This window comes from Melospiza georgiana, chromosome 2 (genome assembly GCF_028018845.1).
Source record: "Melospiza georgiana isolate bMelGeo1 chromosome 2, bMelGeo1.pri, whole genome shotgun sequence".
NCBI classification, from domain to species: Eukaryota; Metazoa; Chordata; class Aves; order Passeriformes; family Passerellidae; genus Melospiza; species Melospiza georgiana.
The window spans coordinates 78,348,079-78,372,568 of record NC_080431.1 but is presented as its reverse complement, the minus strand read 5'-3'; the positions used below and the strand labels follow the sequence as shown (position 1 = coordinate 78,372,568).

Sequence of the window (24,490 nt, the reverse complement as noted above, 5' to 3'; positions counted from 1 at the left end):
AGAGGGAGGAACTCCATCTACCACTGCCAATGCCACCACATCCTTACAATCTGTTTTGCAGAGCTTAGCAAAGCACGGTCTGAGAAAAATCCCCAGTGCAGAGGATTATTGGGAAAACAACTCCTGTGGTGGCTAGACACACACAGGGATCCAACCTACCCCTTGCTGACACCATGAGGGGCAGCTCATGCAGGAGCTCATTACTACATAAGGAGGTCACACACACAACCTCTCGCTACTCCTATGCCTATGTGTACACACACTCTGGGTAAAAATGACAGAAACTGTCACTTTTGGCTCAATATCCATTGTTATTTTTATTCCACTTTCTTAACAACTCTTCTGTGTCCTTTAAAATGTTCTTTATGAGATTTAAACAGTAATACCTGTGATGGTATTACAGAAAGTAATACCTGTCTGGCTACTAAAGAGCATTTGGAAGGAGGTGGCTCTCTTCCAAGAGAATTTAGACAGGGAAAAAACCACTTTTCTACAAAACACATCTATATATTATTTATCTCTCTGGCTTAAACATCCCCTTCTCTGCTTGGAGCAGCAGATGTCAAACATCCCAGTCATTTTTTTTTTATCCTTCACAAAATGGAGGGGTAGTGGTGATTCAGGCTGGGGCTTGCTGGTGTGCATCCTTCCATTTAGCTTGTGATCAGCTCACTGCTTGAGCACTGAGAACTGCTGGCTTCCAGGGACACAAATCCACTCTGGATGTGCCTCTTGCCTGTCTCTGGCCCAGCTGATGAGTGGATCTGTGGGCTGGGGAAAGATCTTAGCACAGGACAGCACCCAGGTACTGTGTGCCCTGTCACCAAATCCCGGGGGGTGCAGCGCCCTGCGAAGAGGTGCTCCCTTCGCCAGTGCCTCCTGCCCACCAGCAGCTGGTCACTGTGCTGGCAGTAGGTGATGGAGATAGGACTGAGGCAGGTGAATCACACACACCAAGCCTGCCACTTTGTTTTTGTGGCTCCTACATTTATTAAATTCTGTTTCACTGGGAGTTAGACTGGATTGGGTGCTCAAGTGTAGCTTTCCAATCAGTGCCAAGCCCAGAACCTCAGAGGTGTTTACATGCCTGCTCTCACAAAACAGCTGCTGGAGGCAGTAGGAGTCAGGACACCCTTTGCCATTGTGAGCCCCTGTGCTGTTCTGAGGGATCTGGCTGTCCCCTGGAACTGCTGTGGATCTGCTGTGAACAAACAAATGTCAGCTGGGATTGTTCAACAGGCACTGCCTGTACTTTTTGAGACCCATGGAAAGAAATGAAGGGCAGCTCAGTGCCAGAATGATTCACATTCTTGCTCCAGTTCCTGTTTGCTTGTTTGTCCAGGTGCATTTATGCATTTTTCTCAACTGCTGGCACCAGCAGCTCTGACCTGAACAAAGCCCACGGAGAGGGAAGAGAGAGAGAGGAGCTGTACCTGCCCATTACATGTGTGTGCATGAGTGGGTAAAAGAAAGCCCCAAAACTGTTTCCTTGTCATGGTCAGCCTGTACTAAAGCGAAGGAAGATATTACCAGGCTCTACATGTTTAAGAGCTCAGTTTGGTACTGAAGAATTTTGATATGAAATTACCTTGATACTAAAATTGAAAAACTCCTTATTTTGAGAATGAGTAATTTCAAGAACCAAGTTCTCTTTTCAGTTATGGTAAGGTACTCAGGGAAAAGTTCAGTACAATCAGTGGACTAACATACATAAAAATAGCATGTGGAAAGAAGGCCCCAAACCAGATAGTGTGTGTTCCCATCACCCAGGGCTCGAGCACAGCCCTTTGGTAGCTAGGCAAGACCCTGTAGGACTTCAGCTATACAGATTTTCACCTGCCTGACCAATATTTAACCCTCATTTCCTCTGCTGGTGAAGGTGTGAGTAGGTTGGCCTTGAACTGTAGCACAGAGCAATGTGATACAGCTGGGGTGAGTTGCAGCTGTTCAATTTTCTCTTCAAACTGAAATGACTGTAGGGTAGAGGCAAGGTGAGGACTCCAGCTCTGCTTGCTCCCTGTGCTTTCCTCCTCTGTGAGGGAGCAGTGAGCTATGCAAATATACTGAATTTGTACAAAGCCTGGTCTCCATTTCAGGACTGAGACCTGCCTTGGGTGCTACAGACTCAGCAAGCCTGGGGACAGTATGACCACAAGGGCTCACAGTGAGCTCCAGCTGGGCGCACATGCCAAGGGGTCATGGGACAATCCAGCTGGAGGCCAAACAATGGGACTTGGGCTGCAACTGGCCCAGGGAGCAGGGGCAGTGCAGTGAGCAGGAAACAAGCTGCTGGTTGGCAAAATAAAAGGCACATTTGTCTGAATGACGCTGCTCCATCCACAGGGGAGTAGGAGAGCAGTGAGGCCAGAGTCCAAAAGGACTTGGATTGGCTGGGGAACATCCTGGATGGTACAATCCTGTGCCTGCAGCACTATAAATCCAGGAAAGAGGTGGAGGGAAGGAAACCTTGGGGCTTTGTGTCTGCTTCCTGGGACAAACAGCAACAACAGCAGGTGTCCTGGAGACTTTGGAAGGAGAGGAGCAGCCCTCCCAAGGAAGCCACTCCTTTGGGGTTCTCCCATGAAAATGTGGACTCCCTTCCTCCTGAGCTGCCTGCTCTACACCCTGGGGATAGTGGCACAACCGTAAGTGCCATTTAAAAATCTAGTGATTGATAAGAATGCTGAGGGAGGGGCCAAGATAGCAGGGAGAGAGTGTGGGACCCTGTGAGTCAGCTCCTGGAAGGAGGGTGGGGTGCAGAGCCTTGTTGTGAATGCAGGGCCCTCCTGAAGGTGGGAACCTCTCCCACGGACATCTCTGCAGTACAAGAACTAGGTGAGCACTGGTGGTGGGAACAAGAGTGAAGGAGTGCAGGATGAGGTGGGATGAAGGAAAAGGTGTAGATTAAAGTGAAGGGCAAATGAAAAGGGCTGCAAGGCAGGGGATGGATAAGCAGGAACCAATCTGCTGTCAGGGTAGTTGAGGAGCCATGTCAAAGCAAGAAGGGCAAATTCTGTTCTGTCACCTGAAAGTATTCGTCTTGTGTTTATCTGAAATGAATTCTATACTTTCCATCCCCCTGTGCAAGGTTCTCACTCTGGCAATCTGTCCCAGTCTCCCCAGCAGAGCAGCACCTCCTAGCCTCAAAGAGATGGCAAACTCTCCTGTTTCCTCAGGCCAGCCTTGTAGTGCCAAGAGTGGGTGAGAGGGCTCCCGGGATGTGATGATATCTTGTTTCCCCACTACAGGAGGTACCTGATCATCATTCCAGCTGCCCTGCCCTACCCCTCATTCCAGAGGGCATGCTTGGACCTTCGTGGGGTTGAAAAGCCCATTCGTGTGGCTTTAACCCTCGTGCACCCATCTGGCAACCTCACCCTCTACCGCAAGGTCGTCCGGAACAACTGGATCTTCGAGTGCACCAGATTCCAGGTCAGAGGCATACTTGGCAGGGACCCCTTGCTGGCAGCTCACAGCTTCCTCATTTGCCTCTCACTAAAGAGAGAGAGAATGAGGAAGGCAGAAGATAAGGGGTTATGGAGAGAAGTGAATGCAAAATCACGGGGAGGGTTTAGTGGCAGCCCGGTGGCTTTGCTCCTTGCCTTTGTCTGTCTGCATGGCACTCTTCCTGTGGGATATCCTGGTGGCACACTGGGGAAAGGCTGCCTGGCCAGGGAGCAAAGGTCTGAGGAGGATGGATAGCTTAGAAGCACCCAAGTGGCAGTCGTGCAGCTCATTCTCTCCCCTGAGGAGCATGCAATGTCACAGTGTGTTGTTTGTGAATCTGTAATGCAGAAAGAGTCACAGCTCTCAACTCAGACAGCTTCCCTCATGTCTGCTTCTTTCCAAGCTTTTCTTTCTGGGCTTGAACATGTCCTGGAGGACTAGGAAAGACATGGGAGGGTGTACACACACAATCTCAGTATAAATCTTTCTTATTTGCCAAACTCATGATCCTTATTTTCTTAGTTTGCACTGATAATAAGGTAGGATTTCAGACTTTGTGAACCTCACACTCTAGGAAATGGAATTCTCATCACCATAGACCTTTTCTTCCCTTGAGTTAAATCTTCTCCATCTTGCTCCATGCAGATTCTAACAGTGGTCCCATGAAGGAGTAAACAATTTTCTGTGTCAGAGCAGACTCCTTTTTCTCTCGTCCAAGATCCATCCCAGCTGCTAAGCCCTGTTCTGTGTGCTTCCACAGACACAGCCTTTGGCCACTGAGGGGACACCCTGTGCTGGCCTCCAGAGTAAGATGGCAAAGAGCCTGGCCTTGCAGTGCAGTTGAAGCCAGAAGAGCACTGCTCTGATGCCTGCTAACCTCGTGGCTCTCCTGTTCTGTGTCCCAGGTGCCCCGACCTGCAGGCAGCCAGGAGGTGGCCACTGTGCACCTGCACATCTCCAATGGCCACTACTTCAGTGCAAGTGAAGAGAAAAAGGTCCTGATCCGCTGGGCTGGACCAGGCACCTTCATTCAGATGGATAAGCCCATCTATAACCCAGGACAGACAGGTGAGCAAAGCACAGAGCACCCTGACAGTGGCCCTGCCTTGACCTCCCAGGCTTGGTTCCCAATTTCCTGTCAGTGGAGTGCTGAGCACTTTGTGCCATGTGACCTCCGTGGGGACAGAGCTGCAGTGAGGGACCCCATGTTTTGGCAGCAGGAGGGGCCTGGGAGGGGAGGCCTGACATGCTCTAGGAGCAGAGCTGGCTTGCAAAAGGGAGCAGACCTGAATTTGGTCTCCTTGGCCAGGGCCAGGTGGGACTGGTGTGCCTACACTGCAGACAAGGAGATGTAAGGGTAACTCTGGCTGTAGCCCATGGGAAAACCCCTAAATTGTGAAGCAGCTGTGCTGCTGCCACGTGCTTGGGGCAAGCAGAGGTGAGTGGGGCTGAGCAAAGGGTGAGAGGGGCTGCAGGGCAGGCATGGGGCTGCCACTAGGGCTGGGTGCGAGCTGTGGTTCTGCGGTGAGACAAGTGCGGGGCAAGTCTGTTCCCATGTGCACTCTAATGTGATTTTCTCCCTCCAGTGAAATTCAGGATTGTGACACTGACTGAAGATTTTGTTCCTGTTAACAGCAAGGTAAAGCCTGTCTAAGTGGAGGCAAGGAAATCTCCAGGCTTCAGGTGGTTCTGCTTCCTCTACCAACCCCATGCCAGGGAGGCTGGGACAGTCCCAGCACCCAGGGTGGTCAATGCCAACCCTTGAGTAAACCAAATTTGAACAGCAGTTCCTGTTGGCTGATGGCTCTGCTGTTGCTGTTGTAGGATGGCTGCTGGTTGATGAGAGGGTTGGATGGTGTTTGGGGAGTGTGCCAGCATTCCCAGCTAGCTGAGTTATCTGAGTGCACCTGCCCTTGCCAAAAAAGCAGGCAGGGCTTCTGGGGACCAGTCTGTGGGTTGCTGACCATGGGCATAATTATCAGACAAAGTTGTGCACAGACATCACAAGACTCAAAGACCCCCTCCCACAGCTCTGGAAAGCTCAGTGATTTGTGCAGTGTGTGGCACCTGAACGTGGCAGGAGAGCCTGAAGCAAACTGCAACATTTTAAGAAAAATTAATTAATATGGGGAAGGATTCACAGGAAGTGATCATTAAAAAAAGGAGAGAAAACAGTATAACCAAATTATACTGCCTTGCTGCTGGCAGCAGCTCATTGTCCCCATGTCAAGGGAGTGAGAGGTTGCCAGAGACTTACATATGTGGTGGCCAGGAAACTGCAAGGCTAGTGCCATTCCTCAGTAAGCAACTATATCTGCAGCCAGCAGCTATAGCCATTTCACTCCTCAGTCCTCAAGCAATTTAGGGAGAGCCAACAGGAATTCATGCCATGACAATTAAAACACTGAAGGGCACACATTAGGGGAGTTGGACCAAATCCTTCTAGACTAAAATAAAGGGAGAGATCCTTCCAGCTTCTTTATTATTGACTTAATTTCCCCTTTCTTGGGCTATTGGTGAGGTTCTAGGATCAAACACTCTTTTCTTCTCCCCAAAGGGAAGGCATATATCTTATATTAATAAGATAATGAAGTATAAACAATACATTTGCTTCCATGCCTACAATTGGTTCATGTACATATTTGACTGTAAAGGCTTGATGTCTGTGTGTGAGTACAAACAAATTAACATTGTAACTGTTAATTATGCTGTGATGGAAATTCAAAGAGATTGTGTTTAGCCAAAGCTATTATAAAGGCTTGACCGCACTGCAGCACTGAAGCTATAATATCTAGTTTGTAAAATAGATGAGTTGAAGTTAATATGGGTGGTGTTCACCAGCAGGTTAATCTGCACTTTTCTTTTTTTTTCAGTGAAAACAGAGCTGCCTCTGATAACTTGCATGAAAGCTTAGAATGATGAATAATGTGAATTACATGTAAATTGCGTGTTTACTGTCTGGTTATTCTCCTGAGCCCTGCTCCTGTGCCTCTTTATGTGTTGTGATCTCAGATTAGAGGCTCTTCACCAATACTGTCTCCTGGATGATAGATGCAGAGATATAAGGACAAACAGAGAATTAATGGGCCTAGAAGGGCTGAAGTTTGTCCTCCTTTGTCCCTCCCTATTACTGTCAGCTGCAGTCAGTATTAATTCATAACTTCCAGCTTTATCGCTTATGCCAGGGATTTTAAAGGAAGATTTTCTGAGTATTCTTCCTATAGGTGATGCAGTTTTGCTAATTATTTGGATATATGTTACAAAATTGAGGCCATTTAACATTTGTGAACTTGGGATGACGGTATTTGAGAGTCTTCCTACTCTTCCCCATTTTATTAGAGCAAATTCTAGCTTTCATCATTGTGAAATATCTACCAAAATGCATCTAAAATATTCAGGAATCAGAAAGTAAATCTGAAGAATACCATAGATTTTTTACTATTCCTTACTATTTCAAAGTAGCTGCCCTGCTTTCCGTAGGATCAAGCTTCTTGTACCATAATGTTGGTCATAGTACAGGGATTGGGTGGTAAGAGAAATTTATGGGCAGGTTGCTGTGTCATGCCAGTTTTTGATGTGCTGTCTGTTTGCTTTGCAGTACTCCATGGTGGAAATCAAGGTGGGTGTTCCAGACTCCTCAGGTGTTGTGAGGAAAGGTATTTCAGTATGGATAGTGCCTAGGATGCTTACTGGTTCAAATTACTTTTCTTAATCTCTATGCATGCACATTCTCTGTCCAAATGCTTCCTGTTTACAAGACTTGATGATACAAATGATTTGACTTCATCCATTTCTACATTCAGGAATGTGGGCCAGGCTTTAGCTAATTTTTATAGTCCATCTTTACTGAAGGCTGCAGGGTCTAAACGTCAGAACCTTCCATACCTTCTTTTTCCATGGCTGTGCAGAGCAGAGCAAACCTGGGTGGGTCGGGTTCACCTCTGTTGGTGCTCCAGCATCACCACCTGGGCTAAAACCAGCAGAAGCCTGTGAAAGCCGCTGAAATGTCTGATGTGCCTTTGAATCCAGTGGGCTCTGGGTGGAGAACAGCCAGCATTGCTGATGACTCCCTCTTCTTTCCTTCCCTTGCACCACAGGACCCGAACCAAAACCGCATTGGCCAGTGGCTGGATGTGAGACCAAAACAGGGCATTGCAGATCTCTCTTTCCAGTTAGCTGATGAACTCTCCCTCGGGACTTACACCATCAGTGCCCAGTCCTTTAAGTCCAGCTCAGTGCAGTCCAGCACCTTTCAGGTGGAGGAACGTGGTAAGGAGAATGAAGAAAGGGATGGAAGAAGTTTGATGCTTGTTTGTTGCTTGCCTGTCTGTATAACAATGTAAAGCCACATGTTGTAAAATGGGATTTACTGTCTGAGAGCTATGTCTGAACACAAATTTATGGGCAATATAGAAATGAACACAAGGGAGATTGTGCTGGAGATTTCTGGAGAAGGTACCTACTGGCACATTGAGAATAGAATAAAGACCTCTGCAAGACTGTTGGGGGAAAAAAAGGATTCTTTCTTTGGTTTCCCTGTTTTTAATTAATACTTGCTTTTACCTCATTAACATGTTCCTTCATGGGAACATACTCTTCTCTTTTGTGATCCTGTGCCCAGGTAGTCTTCTGCCCTTGATGGAGTAACTCTGAGGTTTTTGTTCCAGTGTTGCAAAAGTTTGATGTTTTCTTTGAGGGACCAGCTCAGATTCATGCTTCAGATAAAACCATCCCACTGCAAGTGTGTGGCAGGTAAGGAGAATGTTCAGGGGAAAGATTCCATCAAAACTGTGTCTCTCCCACCATATGTCTCCTGTCTCTTCGGGCCATCAAAGACAGGCGGCTCAAAAAGGGTCAAACAGAGCCATTCCTTTAGAAGAATCCCAAATAGTTCAAGAGTTAAGCTAATGGGTTCCTCCTTGGGGAAGAGGTACCTGAGCCACACAGGAGAGAGAACATCCAGCTACAGGGATACTTGCCCTAGGCCACAGATACCCTCCTCTGGAGGAGTATGTGTCTGTCCAGCATTGAAAGATCTCATGTGGGAAAAACACTTACCAGATAAGGGACAGACATGTGGAGGTAAAGGAGCAGGAGCAGGCATTTCTTTCGGAGTTTATGCCTTTCCTTCTCACTTATATGCTACTGAACTTATTACCTTAGAAGAGTAGATAAATTTCTCTAGTTATGTGGTTATCAGCAAAAAGGGAACAGATGAGGGTGGGAAGGAGGGCAGAACCTCTGACACAAAGTATAAACACAAAGAAGGGAGGACAATGAGCTCAAAAGCACTCAAAATCTGGTGAGCTCATTTGTATTTGGGGCTGCATTGTCTGGAGACTTTTGGTGTCTCTTTTGCCACTGATTGGTCTGACATAATTTCTCATTTATTGGGACAGTTACAATCAGGTCATATGAGGCTGTAGTAGTAAATAGTGCACACCACTCCACATCACCAGAATGGGTCACAGATGTCAAGTTTTTACTGATACTGTTGGGAGCATTGCTCCAAAGGGCAAGTCAGAGAGGACTCAAAGCAAGAAAAGGCAGCAAAGCAGGCAGAGGAAATACCTAAAAGTCTAAATCAGCAGGGCAGGTCTGATGATGGAAACAAGAGCCCTGATCATGAGATAAGCCCATAGTGAGGCAAGTCTGAGGTCACTCTGTGGCTCTATTACTGCAGTTTGCTGTCTGCAGGGACACCCATTTCTGCTGCTTTCCCCCCCAAACTAATATCTTCACTGAGTGGATAAATCAGGTCCACCCTCTGTGTCTGCCTGCAATTCCAAGAGAGCAAGTGCCCAGAAGTGGGAGAGGCTGTGGGTCTGCTCCTGCCTGTTTTCTGCATCTATTCCTTTACTCCTGCATCAGTTGGATGCCAGACCACACTATTGCACCCCCAAAGTACTCAAAGTGCTTTATTTTAATTTGTGCCTGCCTGCTTGCCAGCTGCAGTAAGACCTTCATCACCAAAGGCACATGTGTGGAGTGATGTGCTGGACAGAGCAGGCAGTGCCTCCGCCCAGAAGCTCCTGTGGCCTTCTCCCTGCAGGTACAGTTTTGGGAAAGCGGTGCGAGGGACCGTGCACGTGGCTCTGTGCCAGAAAGCGAGGAGGTGGCCCCAGAGTGCCAGCAAGGACATCTGCAGGGAATACCGCGGTGCCGTGAGTAAAACCCTGGAGACATATGGGCACTAAAGAAGCACCACAGAGGATGCAGTGCCAAGGGCTGAGTGAACAGAATGAACTGCTCAGAGCAGTCTGACCTTGAATGAGCTGAACTGCTCCAGTCTGACCTTGAATGTTTTGGGAATGAAGCATCCACCACCTCCCTGGGGACCGTGTTTCACGAGTTCTGCATTATTATTTGTTGTAGTTGATAGTTATGACAGAATGACTAATCCCTTGTACTTCTGGCCCCTACCCTTCTCCCCAGCCCCAAATAATACCTGTCACTCCCTATTGCAGACAGCAAGCAATGGGTGTTTCACCCCTTCTGTCAGCACATCAATCTTCAATCTGACTCCCAGCGAGGAAGACAACAAACTTTATGCAGAAGCCTCTCTCCTGGAGATGGGCACAGGTACCCAGGGGCTCAGCATGGAGAGTTCAGGGGCAAGAGGACCCATTCTGGGGGCTTGAGGATTAGAGAGGGCACACATTCCCTCTTCTCTCCTCCTCTCCTTCCTCTCTAACTTCCTCTCCTCCTCCCTGCTGCTGGGATTATCATGGGACATGGAGAGCTACTCTGCCAGCAGCAGGAGGATGAGGAGTGGCTGGGAGCTGGATGAGTGGTGTGGGTCCATGAGGCTACAAAGAGGCTTGCAGGCAGTGTAACTAAAGAAGCAGCTGCCACAGGAGCAGCCTCCAAACCTTGAAGAATGCTGGTTTTGGGGAGGAAGTTACATACACTGCTAAGAGGGGTTGGGAATAACAAAGTGAGATTAAACTACAGTGCAATAGTCACCTCTGGTACTGATTCTTCTTCCCTTGCACTCTGCATTTCAACAGGGGTGCAGATCAACACCTCCAGGCAAATCCTCATCTCCAGGACAGCTGCAAGGGCAGTATTTGAGACACCCAATGAATATTACATCCCTGGAGTGCCGTACAGGGGGAAGGTGATTTTCTTCCCTTGCTTTTTTGCTACCTCTCATTTGCCAAGGAATATGGCATGTGGTAAATCTAACTGGCCCAAAGCATTTCCTGCTCCTCAGACAGAGTACTTTACCTTGCACTGTGTCTCATTGCTTCACAGTGTAGCTACAGCTGCTGCATTTCAGGTTCCCTGTTGTGTTTGTACCTCCCGTGTCTGCTGAGAGCAATGAGTGGTGTCTCAGCAGGGATGCTGCAAGGATGTCTCAGCTGTAGGCTAGGAGAGAAACTCGTCATGTTCTAGCCACACACACCTTTTGGAGCAGAGAGATTTGAACCATGCTCAGCTTCACCTCAGAGATCAGGGAGTTGTACAGAGATGAGGGAGTTGCGCGATTCTCCTGTCTTGTTGGGGCAGACCGAAGTCTGTAGGCGACCTACACAGGAAGGTCTATGCTTGTCAGAGATAGGAAGGTTTTGGGTATGACTTTGGAAGAAATATCTGACTTTGGCTTTCCTGCCTCACCCTGTTGTCACCAGATTAAGGTTCAGGATCACTATGGAACTGGTATGAAGAACAGGAAAGTTTATCTTGTGATAAGGTTCATGAGGCGTCGATTTATCAAAACGTACATCACAGATGACAGTGGAATAGCATCGTTCAACCTCGACACTACTGCCTGGAACAGCTCATCAGTCTCTCTGGAGGTAAACACCACCTCTGCATATGGGACAGTGAGAGTCCTTGAGCTCTCCCTGTGCTCTCCCCTCCTGCCGTACAGCCCCCCTGCCAGCTCAGGCCTGGGCTCACCACGCAGATCTGCATAGAGCCAGCTTGAAGGCACCAAGGCAACAGCCTTTCCAAACCAAGCTGATGGCAGCCTAACAAAGCACTGAAGCATGAACTCCTCATTTCTGTGTGTCTCTGTGCCCTTCCAGGGGAGGTTCACACTGGAGGAGTTCATGCGCACTCCTCGAAGGCCTGACTTCCCTTACACGAACGCTTACCATCACCTGCAGCCCTTCCATGTCACAACCAAGAGCTTCCTGGACATACACCCACCCACAGAAACACTGCCCTGTGGGCTGAAGCACAATGTCCAGGTGACCTTCACACTCAGCAGGGATGACCTGGGAGAAGACACCAGCCGTATAAGTTTTGCATATTATGTGAGTAAGGGTGGTAGACTACCTGCGGGGAAAGGCTGCACTGACAGGACCAGACCTCAGTGGAAAGCTGAGGATATAATTTAGGTCATCCCTGGAGGGATGACAGCTAAACCTTATTCTCAGGGGACTGGGTGAATGCTACATCTGGTAGGGCTCAGCCTGGCCACACTGTGATCCTGGTGCTGGGGTTCCAGTCACCTCTGTGTATAGGAGGAGGTTTCTGTCTTTGTAACCCATCACCCCCTTAGCCTCTGCCAAGGCTGCAACTGGAAAATTATTCTCCCTTTAAAACAGGTGGGGTATTCCTTTTCCACTCTGGTTATCAAATAGCTGCTCAGTGGATTTTGGTCTGTTCTACAGGCCAGCCTACCAGAGGAGAAGCACTTTAGTTATCACTCACCAATCTGCAGTGAGCCCACTACCCATACATTGTCCTCACTGAACAGACTAGACCAGAGACTCCTGTGTTAAAGCCTCTCTTCCCACCTGTGATGTCTGCAAATCTCCTCAAGTATGTGGATTGTACCAACAGTTAATTCTGGGGCTTTATTTTGCTTTTGAGAACCAGAGGCATGTAGGTAAGTGTGGATGCACTCTGGTGGCAAACAGCAGTCTGCTCATCCCATGTCCCTCTTCCTGCAGGTCACTGGCAAGTCTGGAATTGTTGTCAGGGGCCAGAGGAATATCCAGATGGGGAAACTGAACAGTAAGTCATGGCAGGGAAGTGGAAATGGTTGCACCTCGTTGGTTTCTAGGTTGGACATGAGAATTGCCAGAGTTTCTCCCAGATTCCCTCAATCTATAGGTCTGGAGAAGTCAGCAAACAGGACAGAGGGAGGCTGAAGAAGCAATTGTGTCAAATGTGAAAGAGAGTAAAAAGACAGAATGAAACAATGATGGGAAGAGAGACTGGGAGGATGTAGGGGAAGATGGAATACATAGGATCAGAGAATGGAGGGAGAGGGCAGACAGTGCAGCAGCACGAATTGGTTTGACATTTTGAGATTATATGGCACAAAAAGAAGGGAAGAAGGAGGTCTTGGTGGGCCTATGGTGAAAATCTGCCTTTCCTTCTTCAGTGTTGAAGGGCTCATTCTCCATCCCTTTGACCTTCACTGCCGACTTGTCCCCGTCACCTTCCTTAGTGGTGTACTCCATCTTCCCCAACGGAGGGGTCACAGCTGACAGCATCCGCCTGGATGTTGCCTTGTGCTTCCAAAACCAGGTGAGACTCACCTCTGTGGCTGCGGGAGAGCTGATCAGCAGGAGTCAGGAGGCTTGAGGGAAGGAGACCCTCAGATCCTTCCAAGAGAGCACTGGGCAGAAGAGATGGAAGGGGTATCTGCAGCACAGTGCCCAGAGACTGGGAAAGCTTCAGCAGTGACTTCTGATAGCAGTGGCTGAGCATGGGAGATGCCAGTCTTCTTCTTTCTGTCTGTGCCATCTATCTGTCATCTTCCTCACATCTCTTTCTTTTTCATATTCCTTTCCTGGTGTGTTGTTCCAGGTCAAGGTAGGATTCCCGGGTAAAGAAGCCCAGGCAGGGTCAGCAGTGCAGCTCCAGCTGCAGGCAGCACCTGGCTCCCTGTGTGCAGTCCAGGCAGTGGATGAAAACATGTTCACCACCAGACCAGACCATGAGCTGACCAGCCAAATGGTGAGTGTCTGTGCAACCAGGCAAAACCTCAGGAGTGATGAATGAGCTGGGCGAGGCAGGCAGGGGCTGTGGCAAGGGGAGCTGGGGGCCAATGAATGAGGAGGTCTGTGTGTGAAGGAGAAAGCAGAGCCTGCCTGGGAAGAAGGACAGGAACTGATGTGCATGCTAGGGGAGGATGGAGTGAAGCATCTGGAGGTATCTGCTCCGTGCCCAATCCTTCCCTGCCTGTGAGTTTGCCTAGGTCTATGGTTTGTTCCCTGCTGCCTACCAACGTGGATACCCTGCCCAAGTAGAAGAGCATTCAGATCGCTGTGCGCAGCCTCAGTCCTTGTCGTCTCTGCTACGGGGAAGGCCACAGCATTCCTTTCAGCCTGACATCTTCAACCTCTTCCGGGTAATCACCTCATGATGTTTTCCAGAGCTCTTGTAATTATGAGCATCAGAGACATTTTCTCCCCAAGCAGTCTGAGAGGACTTTTCCTCCTCTAGACTGACCCTGCTGTCTGCCCTGACTGAACTGTGTTGTCTCAAAAGGTGTACAACCCCATTGAGTAGGAATATCCGTATTTCCCTCCACATGTGCACAAAGCAAGGTGATGAAATCCTGGATCATCAAACTCCTTTTTTTTTTTACTTGAATGGGAATGAGGAATGCAGAATGAGTTCCTGGGCTGTGTACTCTTAGTCTACAGTATTAGAGAAAAGAGAGACAGGGACCAATCCCAAGCATTAGTCCATGGGTTGCTGCCATGGCTTAGTTGTTAGCTGCTTTTTGCCACTATTTTGGGCAGGTCCCAGGCAGACCTCTTGGTGTCTTAAGGGCAGATCTCCTTCATGCTTCCCTCAGCACTGTGTCTGCTTGGGCCAGTGCTGCTCTGGGTTGCCTGGGCACTGCATTATCTCTGCTTTTCCAGAGTAATTTGAAGAGCAGCAGTCAGTCTTCCCCATTCACAGATGCTTTTTTGCCGCCCCTGCCCTTCCTTTTTTCCTAATAGAACATGGGACTGAAAGTCTTCTCAAACCTTGTAATCAAGAAGCCCTCTCAATGCTCTCGTCGGATGGATAGGAAGCCAATCATAGGTGAGCTGCACTTTGAGCCTACCTGGGACATGAGCTCTTTGGGGTTTGTTGGTGGTGGATATTGTCTCTCTTAAGAGTACCGGGTGCTGCTGCCACAGTCCACCAGACGTAATAGGAGTGACCCAGTCCCCATAAAAAAGGGCTCTGAAGAACGTCAGTACGTGGATGTTCCCTGACATTAAAGGATGACACTCCCTTTCCTCACAGACAAGCCCAAGCAGGGCCCAGAATCTGTTTCTCAGTGTCTATTCCCATTGCTCAGGCTGTACTGAGACCCAGCTTCTGTCCCCATTTGTAGCCACAGAGACAGCCTCATGTTCTTCCTCTGTGTCTCAGTTTGCACTTGATAACTGTACTAAGCTGGCTCGTGTGCCTGCCTCTATTTAAACCATTGCTTGCTGTGGAATGTGAGTTTGTCCAGCAAGCAAACAGTTCTAGTACTCACAGAATTATAGAAGTGTTGGTTAAAATGGCTCTCTGGAGGTTCTCAGTCTCTTAGGCAAAATCTCTGGGTCAGCTCAGGAAAGGACTTTGTCTAACCAAGTCTTGGAAACCCTGCAATTAGCTCACTACAAGTTGTTTCTCCTGCTATCACTTTTTTTCCTTCATTTCTAATCTGTCCCATGAAGTCAGTCCAGTCCCTTGTGCTTTCCTCTGCCAGACTCTCCCATGTCTCTCTTACTGCTTGCTTTGCCTCCAGCCCCACTGCAAGACTGTCTATGGTTGGTGGGATTCACCTCCCCCACTCTGGTGGGACTCCTTACTCTTTCCTTCAGGGGTGCCTTCTACAGAAGACCAAAGAATCAATGAGGAACAACCCCTATTTACAACTCACAGAAGATCTCACCACTGTTTCCCTGAAACTTGGATCTGGAATCTGTACTCTGTTGGGTAAGTGATTTCTGACTTTACAAATGGACAGAAGGATGACCCTTTGCTGTAGAGACTTGGCTGCCTTAAATTTGTGTAAAAGAGGTGCAAAGAGACATCTGCATGCAAATTATGGGGCTCTTCCCTGCATTTGTAGAGTGTCAAACTAGTAGACTTTGAGGTGCAGAACTGAAGTGTACACAGATTTAAGGAACAGGAGTACACTTCCAAAACCAAACCACCATGAGTGTACAGAGCTGGAATGCTTGGGCAGTGTCTTGCTTAGAAGGACATAAAGCCTTTACTGATGGCATTTAAAGAGGGTTTATGGCTCTGGGGAAAAAATTGCTGAGAAGTGCCTTGCTGTGAGCCACTGGAGCAAAAGTTATTGGCAATACAGCAGAAGTTGATCCAAGCATGAGGACCTGTGTCACCTCCCTCAGCAGGGCCATGAGCACTCCTCATTACACCTCCTTCCCTCTCCCATAGCAGATGAATCTCTTCAGGCAAGTTCTCTCTTCCTCTCAGCTCCAATGGCAGCAGGAATGTCTCAGTCACAGCACCTGCTGCTGCTGCACAGTGGAAAGTCAAGACGTTCTGCTTGGCTGGGAGGGGGTTTGGCCTTGCCCCAGTCATGAGCCTCAGAACAGTTCAGCCCTTCTTTGTGGACGTGACGCTGCCATATTCTGTCATCCGTGGAGAGACCTTCCTGATGAAAGCCACTGTCTTCAGCTACCTGCAGCAGTGCATGCAGGTGCGTCACTGTGTGGGACAGGCCTACTCTGCCCTCCAGTTTCAGAGCTCATGGTGCCAAGCCATCTCACCTGAGCTGCCCAGTCACTCACCTGCATCTGTCATTCCCACAGATCCAGGTGGCCCTGGCTAAATCCTCAGACTTCCAGGTGGAGCCATGTCTGACTTGCAGGGACAAGGAGTGTCTGTGTGCAGAGGAGTCCAAGACCTTCATGTGGAATGTGACAGCAGTCCAACTGGGTGTGGCAGCAAAAAGGGACTGGTGATGGGGAACCCTAAAACTGAAAGGGTGTGGGAGGCCCAGAGAAGTTGGCAGAGCCAGGTCTCCTCTGGATCCTGAAGTCTGTCCTTAATGGTGCAAACATGCAATCCATTATGTTTGCTTTCTTTCTCTCTTCTTAGACAGACTCATGAGAGAGGGCAGAAAGTCCTGAAGAGAGGGATGTGGGGCCAGCTGGGGAGGAGGAGACTGTGTGGATGTGGGTGGGGGAATTTTGTATTGCTGGTCCTGTGCTTCATATGCAATGGGAAGGGCATGCTGGGCTCTGAGGGTTGCTGGACCCTCTGTTGTTCAAATCATATTGCATTGCAGTGAAGTCACTGCTGGGGAGATGTTACTGAGTTTCCTCATGCTCAGGGTGTCTGAACAAGCTGTCAGCACTGGCTGGCTCACCTTTACTGGCCAAACCACCGAGGCCATGAAGCCCAACAACCCAAAGCATTTCAGGTCACTATGGGTTAAAGAAAGTTTACTCCATTTGGCCGCAGGTATGAGAAAAGGACTCTGTTGAATTTATTTGCTAGGGACTCTGAACATCTCAGTGAGGACAGAGGTGCTGGACTCCACGTCACGGTGTGGGGGCAGGAAGCCCTTGCCAGCTGCCCTGAGGGGGAGACACACACTGACCAAACACTTGCTGGTCCAGGTCAGTACAAGAGCAGCTGCATTTCTGTCTATAATATCCCTGCCCAAGGGGGAAGGCAGCCTGACGTGGGCTAAATAGTTTTATCACCTCAGATTTTGGCCAGCAATAATGTACCAAAGATGTGTCTTAGTTCACTTTATTTTTCCCAGGACCTAGCCAAGCCTGTTCTTGCAGTACTCTTTCTTGAGCTGCATTCCCATGTCTGTGTTCTCCCTGTACCTTTCCCTGCTTTTCATGCTGTACCTGAGCTTTTGTATGTGCTCACTGGCCAGAGAGCCCTGTCCCTCGGGCTAGCTTTTGATCCTTTGAGCAGTGAAGCAGGCAGACCTGCCAAAAAGGAGGAGGGTGGAGTCCCTGACCTCTGAATTCAGACTTGAACTTTCTCTGAAATGTTGGTGTCATTTGGGAATTTTATGTGTATTTTTGTTTCTCCTGTCCCACGTGCATGTTTGTGCCCTGGCAGCCAGAGGGTGTGTTAGTGGAGAAGTCCTACAGCTCCCTTCTGTGCCCAAGAGGAGGTATGTGCCTGAGACGAGGTATGTGCACAGCCTCAATGGCTTCTGCAGCCTGAAATAAGTACACCTGAAAGTAGAACTAAACTGTGGGAGGGCTCATGACAGAATGTTTTGAAATTATTTTTCACTAATAGGAAATTTCACTTCCTATCGGCCACGAATGAATAAGAAATATTACTCCCACATGCGCTGTCCTACATGTATTTGCTGCTGAGTATAAGTGGCAAAATCCTGCTCTGTAGTCTCCTTCCCACAGTGCAACCCTGGGATGTTCCTGGGACTTGGTAGTCACCAGTGAGAGGTGCTCCAACCCTCCCACCCCATCCCTGCAGCACTGTGCATCTTGCCAGGATGTCCAGCTTTGAGTGATGTCCAGCTGTGATTCGTGTGAGCCTCCTGAAGTGCAGTGAATTGAGCTGAAGTGAAGCTTGGTGGGCCCTTGGCCCCACCAGCAGCTCTCATGTATGGCCTAATCTGAAAAGATTCCAGGCAATGCACTCGGTCCAATGACCAGGACAGTCAGTGTGAGCAGGATGTAGGCACTTAGTTAGGCCAGTCTTGTCTCTCCAGTTAGGGGCTTTTGGCTTGGTTTTTCATGCTACACCTTTTATCCTGCTGTTATCAGGAAATGTGGCGGAAGAACCCGTGTCCCTTCGCCTCCCTGACAATGTAGTCAAGGCTTCTGCCAGGGCTTCCATTTCCATCACAGGTGAGTGACTTCTACTGTGGGCTCACAGACTGCTGGTCTGTGTCAGAGCAAGGCTTAACTTGGTGTCAGAGGATCCACTTGGCATGAAACTGCCCAGAAGAGAGGATGCTGTGCTTCTATTCCCTGTAAACACCAAGCTTTCAGATTTTTGGCTTTAATAGAAGAGTAATCTGCACAGGAGAATAATCCTTCTTTTTCTAGCTAGGATCTTGGAGCAGAGACTTTGGACCTTGGCTATTTCTGTGTAGATACAAACAGTAAAGCTTAAAACCATGCTACAGCAGAAGCTTCTGGAGAGAAGAAGTCTTTCTTAGCATTTTAAAGTTGCAAATGAGCACTTTGGAGAGGGTACTGAGACAGGCCATACCTACCATTAAATACATATTTTTTTTGCAGGCCAGACTGGTATGAAGCCAGGCCTGGCATAAGTAGCCATGAATACTGTGCAACAGAACCCCAACAGAGGAAAACACAAGGCTTTTCTGACTGGCTGGAGGATGTATGGACACCTTTACACCATCTGACTAGCACCCCTGCTGGCTTCTTCACATTTTCAGGCTTGGCCGGGTAGAACAGGCCTGGCTAAAGACCTGGCATTTCAGCCTTTCCCTGAGTGCTGTTACATTTGCTTGTCTATATGACACAGACTGAGCAGGTGCAGCTCTGCTGTCAGCCTTTTACAAACAATATTTGTTACAGCTGGAGCTCTTCAGAATGCAAAAGCTGATAAGGGGAACTCATCTTCAGGGACTCCATAGAGTTGTCATGATGCCAAGCTGGAAAGAGGCAAAACAGTCACCACTCTCCATCTTGCACTCAGTTGTTTATTTCTCTTTCCTCCTTTCTCCGGTGCTTTCCCCCTGCTGAGTTAAAGCACTGTTACCCCCTGCCTGGCTGAAAAGGCACCTCAAATAATATTTACACTGTCTTTGTTTTTTGCACCCTTGGATAGGTGACCTCATGGGGTTGGCACTGCAGAACCTGGACCACCTGGTGCAGCTGCCCCACGGCTGTGGGGAGCAGAACATGGTGCTGTTTGCCCCCGTTGTCTATGTGCTGCAGTACCTGGAGAAGACGAGGCAGCTGAGTCCTGAGATCAAGGCCAGGGCAGCAGGATTCCTGCGCAATGGTGAGTGCAACAGAGCCACCCTGCCCCTCTGCCTTCCCCTGTGCACAGCATACCAGGAACTCTTGCCCTTCGCCCATTCTGTCACCACTGTCCCCTCTGTGTTACTGAGCCACATTAATCACTGTTCCCATCTCCCCAGGGTATCAGACACAACTTCTGTACAAGCACAGGGATGGCTCCTACAGCTTCTTTGGGCAGAAGGATGGAGAAGGAAACACTTGGTAAGCACTGCAAACATCCCTCACTTCTGATATTTCCTGTCTGGGTTAGAGCACCTCATGGATCTGAGGAAGCTGACAAGATGTTCCTTCTTTGGGATGGAGACAGAAGGAACTCTCTGACAGGGAGAGCCTGAGGCACCTGAGCCACTTGAAAAAGCAGTCAGGGAGGGCAGCAGAGTTTTTGGGAAAGTGGAACAGCAAAGATGTGGTCCCAGGGAATGAAAGGTCTTTTTTTTTTGTCTCTATGCCCCTGCTGTTGGCCCACAGACAACATCAGGTCATGCTACTGATGACCTGGCAGCCAAGAGGGGTACACATGTCTGGAAAAAAATCAGGTGAGATCTATAAAAAATCCTCTCCTCAGTGAGTGGAGGGGAGCTGCCTTGGCACAACTTACACCTATCGTGCTTGGCTAAGATGAATGGAGAAAGGAAGGGAGGAAGAAAAGGGAGAATTCCAGATTGTGTCAGTGATTTGGAGGACATGAAGTGGAACAGGTAAAAGTAAAAGGAGTGGGAGGGTGAAATTACTGGGTAAAGTACTAAGTAGTATGCAAGTAATATATCTGTGGAGACAGAGGCAGGGAGAGGAGCCATTGGGGTGAGTCCTGTGGACCATTTCCACTTTTAGATTGACTTTCTTTTTGAAAATTACTCTTTTTTTGCACCCCCACTATGTCACTAGTTCAGAGGCAAGTGCCAGGAGACCTCTGACTTTCTCTTTGCTTTTTTTTTGTTTGTTTTTTTGCCTCTTTTTCTCACAACTCATCCTCTTCTTAGGTTGACAGCTTTTGTACTCAAGAATTTTGGCCAAGCCAGAAAATACATCTACGTAGATGACAAGAACATCCAGGATGCCCTTCGCTGGCTAGAGCAAAACCAGCTCCCCAGTGGCTGCTTTGCCACCAAAGGGAACTTTTTCCACTCCTCCCTAAAGGTAATGGTGGGCCAGGGCAGGTAGCAGTGCTGGGAAATGCCTGGAGAGATTTTTGACAGCAGAAGATTGTGGGATCCCAAAGGGTCCTAGAAAGTCATTCTGCAACCTGTGCCAGCCCTAAAGAGAGGTAAAACATGAGAGGAATGCTTTTACTTCTGAGGAGTGGGCCCTCCTAACACCCTGTAAGAGTGAAAGATGTGTTCCCCTCACAGGGCAGCATGGATGATGAAGTCTCTCTGGGGGCCTATGTCGCTGCAGCACTGCTGGAGATGGGTCTGCCCCTGCAGGTGAGCATGCTCTGCTCCCTCCTGCTCCCTCCTGCTCTCCTGGGCAACAACACGGGGGTGTGCCAGCTGGTGATTCTGGTATTCTCCAGGCCATGAACTGGGAGGGAGCTTCTGGGAATGAGTCAAGGTTTGGTCAAATGGTGAAGTCATTCCTCAAAAGAGCCAGTGAGTGTTGTGAAACTGTCCTGATGCAGTATAGTGCTTGGTGGGAATGGCTCCCAGTGCACATCAGGGCTGCACTGCCTGTTTTCTGAAACAGTCTGTAAATTATTTGTTTTCTTTGGAGCTATGTTGGGAAGACATAGTGTGGCTCCTAGCCCCCTATTTCACCCCTGTCAGAGTCTGGCACGTTGTCTCCTCCCAACACAGGCCAAGCTGATGCAGACTACTCTCCGCTGCCTGCAGAAGGTGGTTCACAACATCACCAACATCTACACAGAAGCCTTGCTCGCCTATGCCTTTGCCCTGGCTGGGGACTATGAGACAACCCAAGAGCTGCTGTACAAACTGGAGGAACAGGCCATCAAATCAGGTGCTGCCTGCTGGGATTCTGGACCAATGTGTGCCCAGCTACAGCAGTTGAAAATTATACATGTATTTATAGATACTCCTTGTATTTGTGCAGTAACTGCATTGTGTTACTGAAAATACAGTAAGGTATTTTACAAACTGTGAGAATGACTTAGAAATAGTTTCCTCAGACTGGAGGATTTCAAGATCCCTTTGAGGGAGGAGGTAGAAGTCTGTCAGCTAAAATGAGGTGAAGCCTTAGAGAATAAATTCAAGAAAGCAATCCTGGCCTGAGTATAGGGAATGTACTGAAGGAGCCCTGAAAGCACTGTGGGGTTTGTTTCCTCTGAAACCCAAATTATGCCCTCCCTCAATAGCCTTCATAATCCTTTTCCTTCTGCAGGAGGAAAGATCCACTGGAGCCCGAAGCCAAGCTCTCCAGCCTCCACAGACTTCTGGCCTGGCACGCAGTCAGTGGACATAGAGCTCACAGCCTACGTGCTCCTGGCGTACCTGTCCAAGGCCCGGGTGCACGCCGGTGACATGACAACCGCAGCTGCCATTGTGGCCTGGCTGACGCGGCAGCAAAATGCCCACGGGGGCTTTGCCTCCACCCAGGTAACAGCAGCTCCGGTGGAGCCTTTTATAGCCTAGCCTGGCAGCACAAGTCCTCTCGAGGAATTCCTGCTCCAAGCCGGTGCCATTACGGCGGATGCTTTCAGAGGAGCCGTCTCTCCCTCTGCAGGACACGGCTGTTGCCTTGCAAGCCTTAGCGAAGTACGCAGCGAGGGCGTTCAGCACCTCGGGGCAGGCCGTGCTGAGGGTGCGCTCCCAGAGGGCCTTTGGGAAGGCGTTCCCGGTGAGCCGGCAGAGGCGGCTGCTGGTGCAGCAGGCGGTGCTGGTGGAGATCCCGGGGCAGCTCCTGCTGCAGGCCCACGGCAGCGGCTGCGTCTTGGCTCAGGTGAGCAGGTGGGATGAGCGTGGGGAAGGGAGCACTCTGCCGCTTTTCTCCTGCATGAGATCATGCCTGGCCTGTGTTTTCTGCTCCTGGCGCTTATCCTGCAGACGGTGCTGAGGTACCACGAGCTTTCCCCACGGACTCCCGTGACCTTCACGCTGCGTGTCAGCACGGAGCTGAACAACTGCAGCCAGGCGAACCCGCGCCTCCTCACCGTCCGCATCCTCACCAGGTGACTCCAAGGGCTGCTTCCTGCTCCAGCAAGATGGAGTGAGCTTGGGGACTGCAGCCAGGAGAGTCTCAGGGCTCTGATGGAGAGACCCGGCCCTTGGGGTGAACAGGACGGAGGGAGAATCGGACAGGTGGAAGGCTTGGAGGGGAGGGTGCTGGCTAACTCCTGTGAGAGGGAGCAGTGGCTGCCATGGCCCCAGTCCCAGATGGGACACCTGGCTCAGGGCGTGATACTGGAGGGAAGAGGAGCTGGGAGGGCACTGTCCTCACAGAGTCAGACCCTCCGTCTGCTTTTTCTTCTCCAGCTACATCGGGAGCAGAGTCACATCCAACATGGTGATCATAGAGGTCTCCCTGCTATCCGGATTCATCGTGACTTCCAGATCCAGAATGTTGGTAAGAACTTTGGAATAAGAAAACCCATCTGTGGTAAATGGGTCCTGCCTGCTTGCTCCTGTTGAGAATTGTTCATTTCGGGCCAGGCAGTAGCTAATTTTGTAGCTAATTTTGGTGCAATTGCAACCTTTGCTGTTGCAATTGCACCAAAACTTCTTGTTTTCCTACAGCCCCCACAAGGGAGATCAGCGGTGGTTCAGCTTCTCCCACTGGCAGTATTTGGACTTGGGCCAGAAACAAGGCGTACTGCTGGGTGTGCTGACACCAGGATCTGTTTGTCAGAAAGTCTAAGACAGGATTTCTCAGAGATACTCTAGCTCTAGCTAAAAAGATTCTTTTGTTTTCCAATTAAACCATAAATTAAATCACAGCCCTCATGCAGGTCTTTAAAAGCAGTTGAAGACTCAGTGAGATGAAATAAGAACCTCTACTGGTGTCTGCACCCATCTGCTCACCAACATATCAGTCGTACATACTACCCACACAGCCTTTGGTCTCCAGAGAGGGAGATTTCTCTGCCCTGGGCAGGGCCAGTGTGGTTCACACATGAGATGCTCACAAGGGATGTCCAAGAGAGACTAGCAAAGATATAACCACTGAAAAATGTACAGTTCCAGACAGAGTCCAGAGTCTATACCTTCCCTCCAAAAAACACTGGCTCCCTCAGGTCAGGAATCCCTAAGGAAAATGTTCACAAATTTCATTCCATTATTGTTTCCTATCCTAGCTGGAGAACAGAACCATTGTTAAGAAAATAGAAGTGAAAGCTAATGTGGTCTACATTTATCTGGAGAAGGTAAGTGAGAGTAAAAGTCTTTGGTGAGAGCAAAAGGTCAGAGAACAAGGAGCTGTGTGAGAAGCCTGAGGCTGGTCTAGGTAAGAAAAGAGCACTGGTAGAATTGGGGGCAGAGGGAGTTGGCCCAATTTCATTGTCATTGGATTAGAATATTCCTACACAATACTGTGAAAATTCCTAGCACAATATTGTGTGCTATCCCTCACACAACACTCCATTTTAAAGTCTAGAGTCTCTAATGGATTGGAGAAATGTAGTGCAGGAAAACATTCAAATCAGGGAAGATGAAGATGCTGTGACTTCTTTCTCCCCATTCCTTGCTAATTGCCTTCCATCTCCACTAGCTCAATGATGAATCTCAGACTTTCACTCTGCAACTGGAACAAGTAATTCAGGTGAAGAACCTGAAACCAGCCAGCATCAAAATCTATGATTACTACCAGCCAGGTGGGTTGCAGATTTCCTATTATTTGGGGGTGGGGAGGTGGGTTCCTGATTCTCTGGCTGGGAAGAGACACGCAGCCCTCTCTGTGTGCATCCATGTGTAATCACCTTCCTCATTTCTTTCCGCAGAGGAGCGAGCCTTGGCTGAATACAGGGCTGTCTGTAGTTGAGGTAGGCAGCAAGTTCCTGTGTGACACCAACAGTGGCATGCATGAGGAAATGGTGGGTCTTGGGCAGGAAACATTGGAATATAAGCAAAGACAGGAAGGGGAATGGTAAGCAGTGGGGAACATGTACCCAGCTAGAAACATGAAGTATCTCTTTCTAGGTCTACGGATCAGGTTATTTTAATGCTCTATCT

General features: G+C 49.0%; 1 protein-coding gene across 1 annotated transcript; it reads left to right on the top strand.

The window, feature by feature from the left end:
• The first annotated feature begins 2,586 nt into the window (after positions 1-2,586).
• On the top strand, positions 2,587-24,299 carry LOC131096815 (alpha-2-macroglobulin-like protein 1). The gene is made up of 34 exons (XM_058045438.1): positions 2,587-2,645; positions 3,249-3,432; positions 4,353-4,515; positions 5,034-5,086; positions 7,046-7,066; positions 7,545-7,716; positions 8,115-8,199; positions 9,500-9,611; positions 9,915-10,029; positions 10,458-10,567; positions 11,082-11,249; positions 12,354-12,444; positions 12,791-12,936; positions 13,219-13,368; positions 13,610-13,762; positions 14,364-14,448; positions 15,225-15,339; positions 15,847-16,072; positions 16,185-16,311; positions 16,876-16,997; positions 17,461-17,515; positions 18,138-18,221; positions 19,174-19,350; positions 19,490-19,571; positions 20,351-20,507; positions 20,720-20,794; positions 21,164-21,326; positions 21,708-21,922; positions 22,050-22,265; positions 22,370-22,494; positions 22,799-22,889; positions 23,617-23,685; positions 24,030-24,132; positions 24,259-24,299. Exons 1-34 carry the CDS (start codon positions 2,587-2,589, stop codon positions 24,297-24,299), a joined length of 4,110 nt encoding a protein of 1,369 aa, XP_057901421.1.
• The last annotated feature ends 191 nt before the right edge of the window (positions 24,300-24,490 follow it).

What these genes read in the sequence shown, in the direction of transcription:
- LOC131096815 (XM_058045438.1), top strand. Translation starts at nt 2,587, where the DNA reads ATGTGGACTCCCTTCCTCCTGAGCTGCCTGCTCTACACCCTGGGGATA. An exon ending in CTTTCAGGTGGAGGAACGTG is followed by an intron (nt 7,717 to 8,114) that starts GTAAGGAGAATG and finishes TTTTTGTTCCAG; the next exon opens with TGTTGCAAAAGTTTGATGTT. An exon ending in GATGGAGAAGGAAACACTTG is followed by an intron (nt 19,572 to 20,350) that starts GTAAGCACTGCA and finishes TCCTCTTCTTAG; the next exon opens with GTTGACAGCTTTTGTACTCA.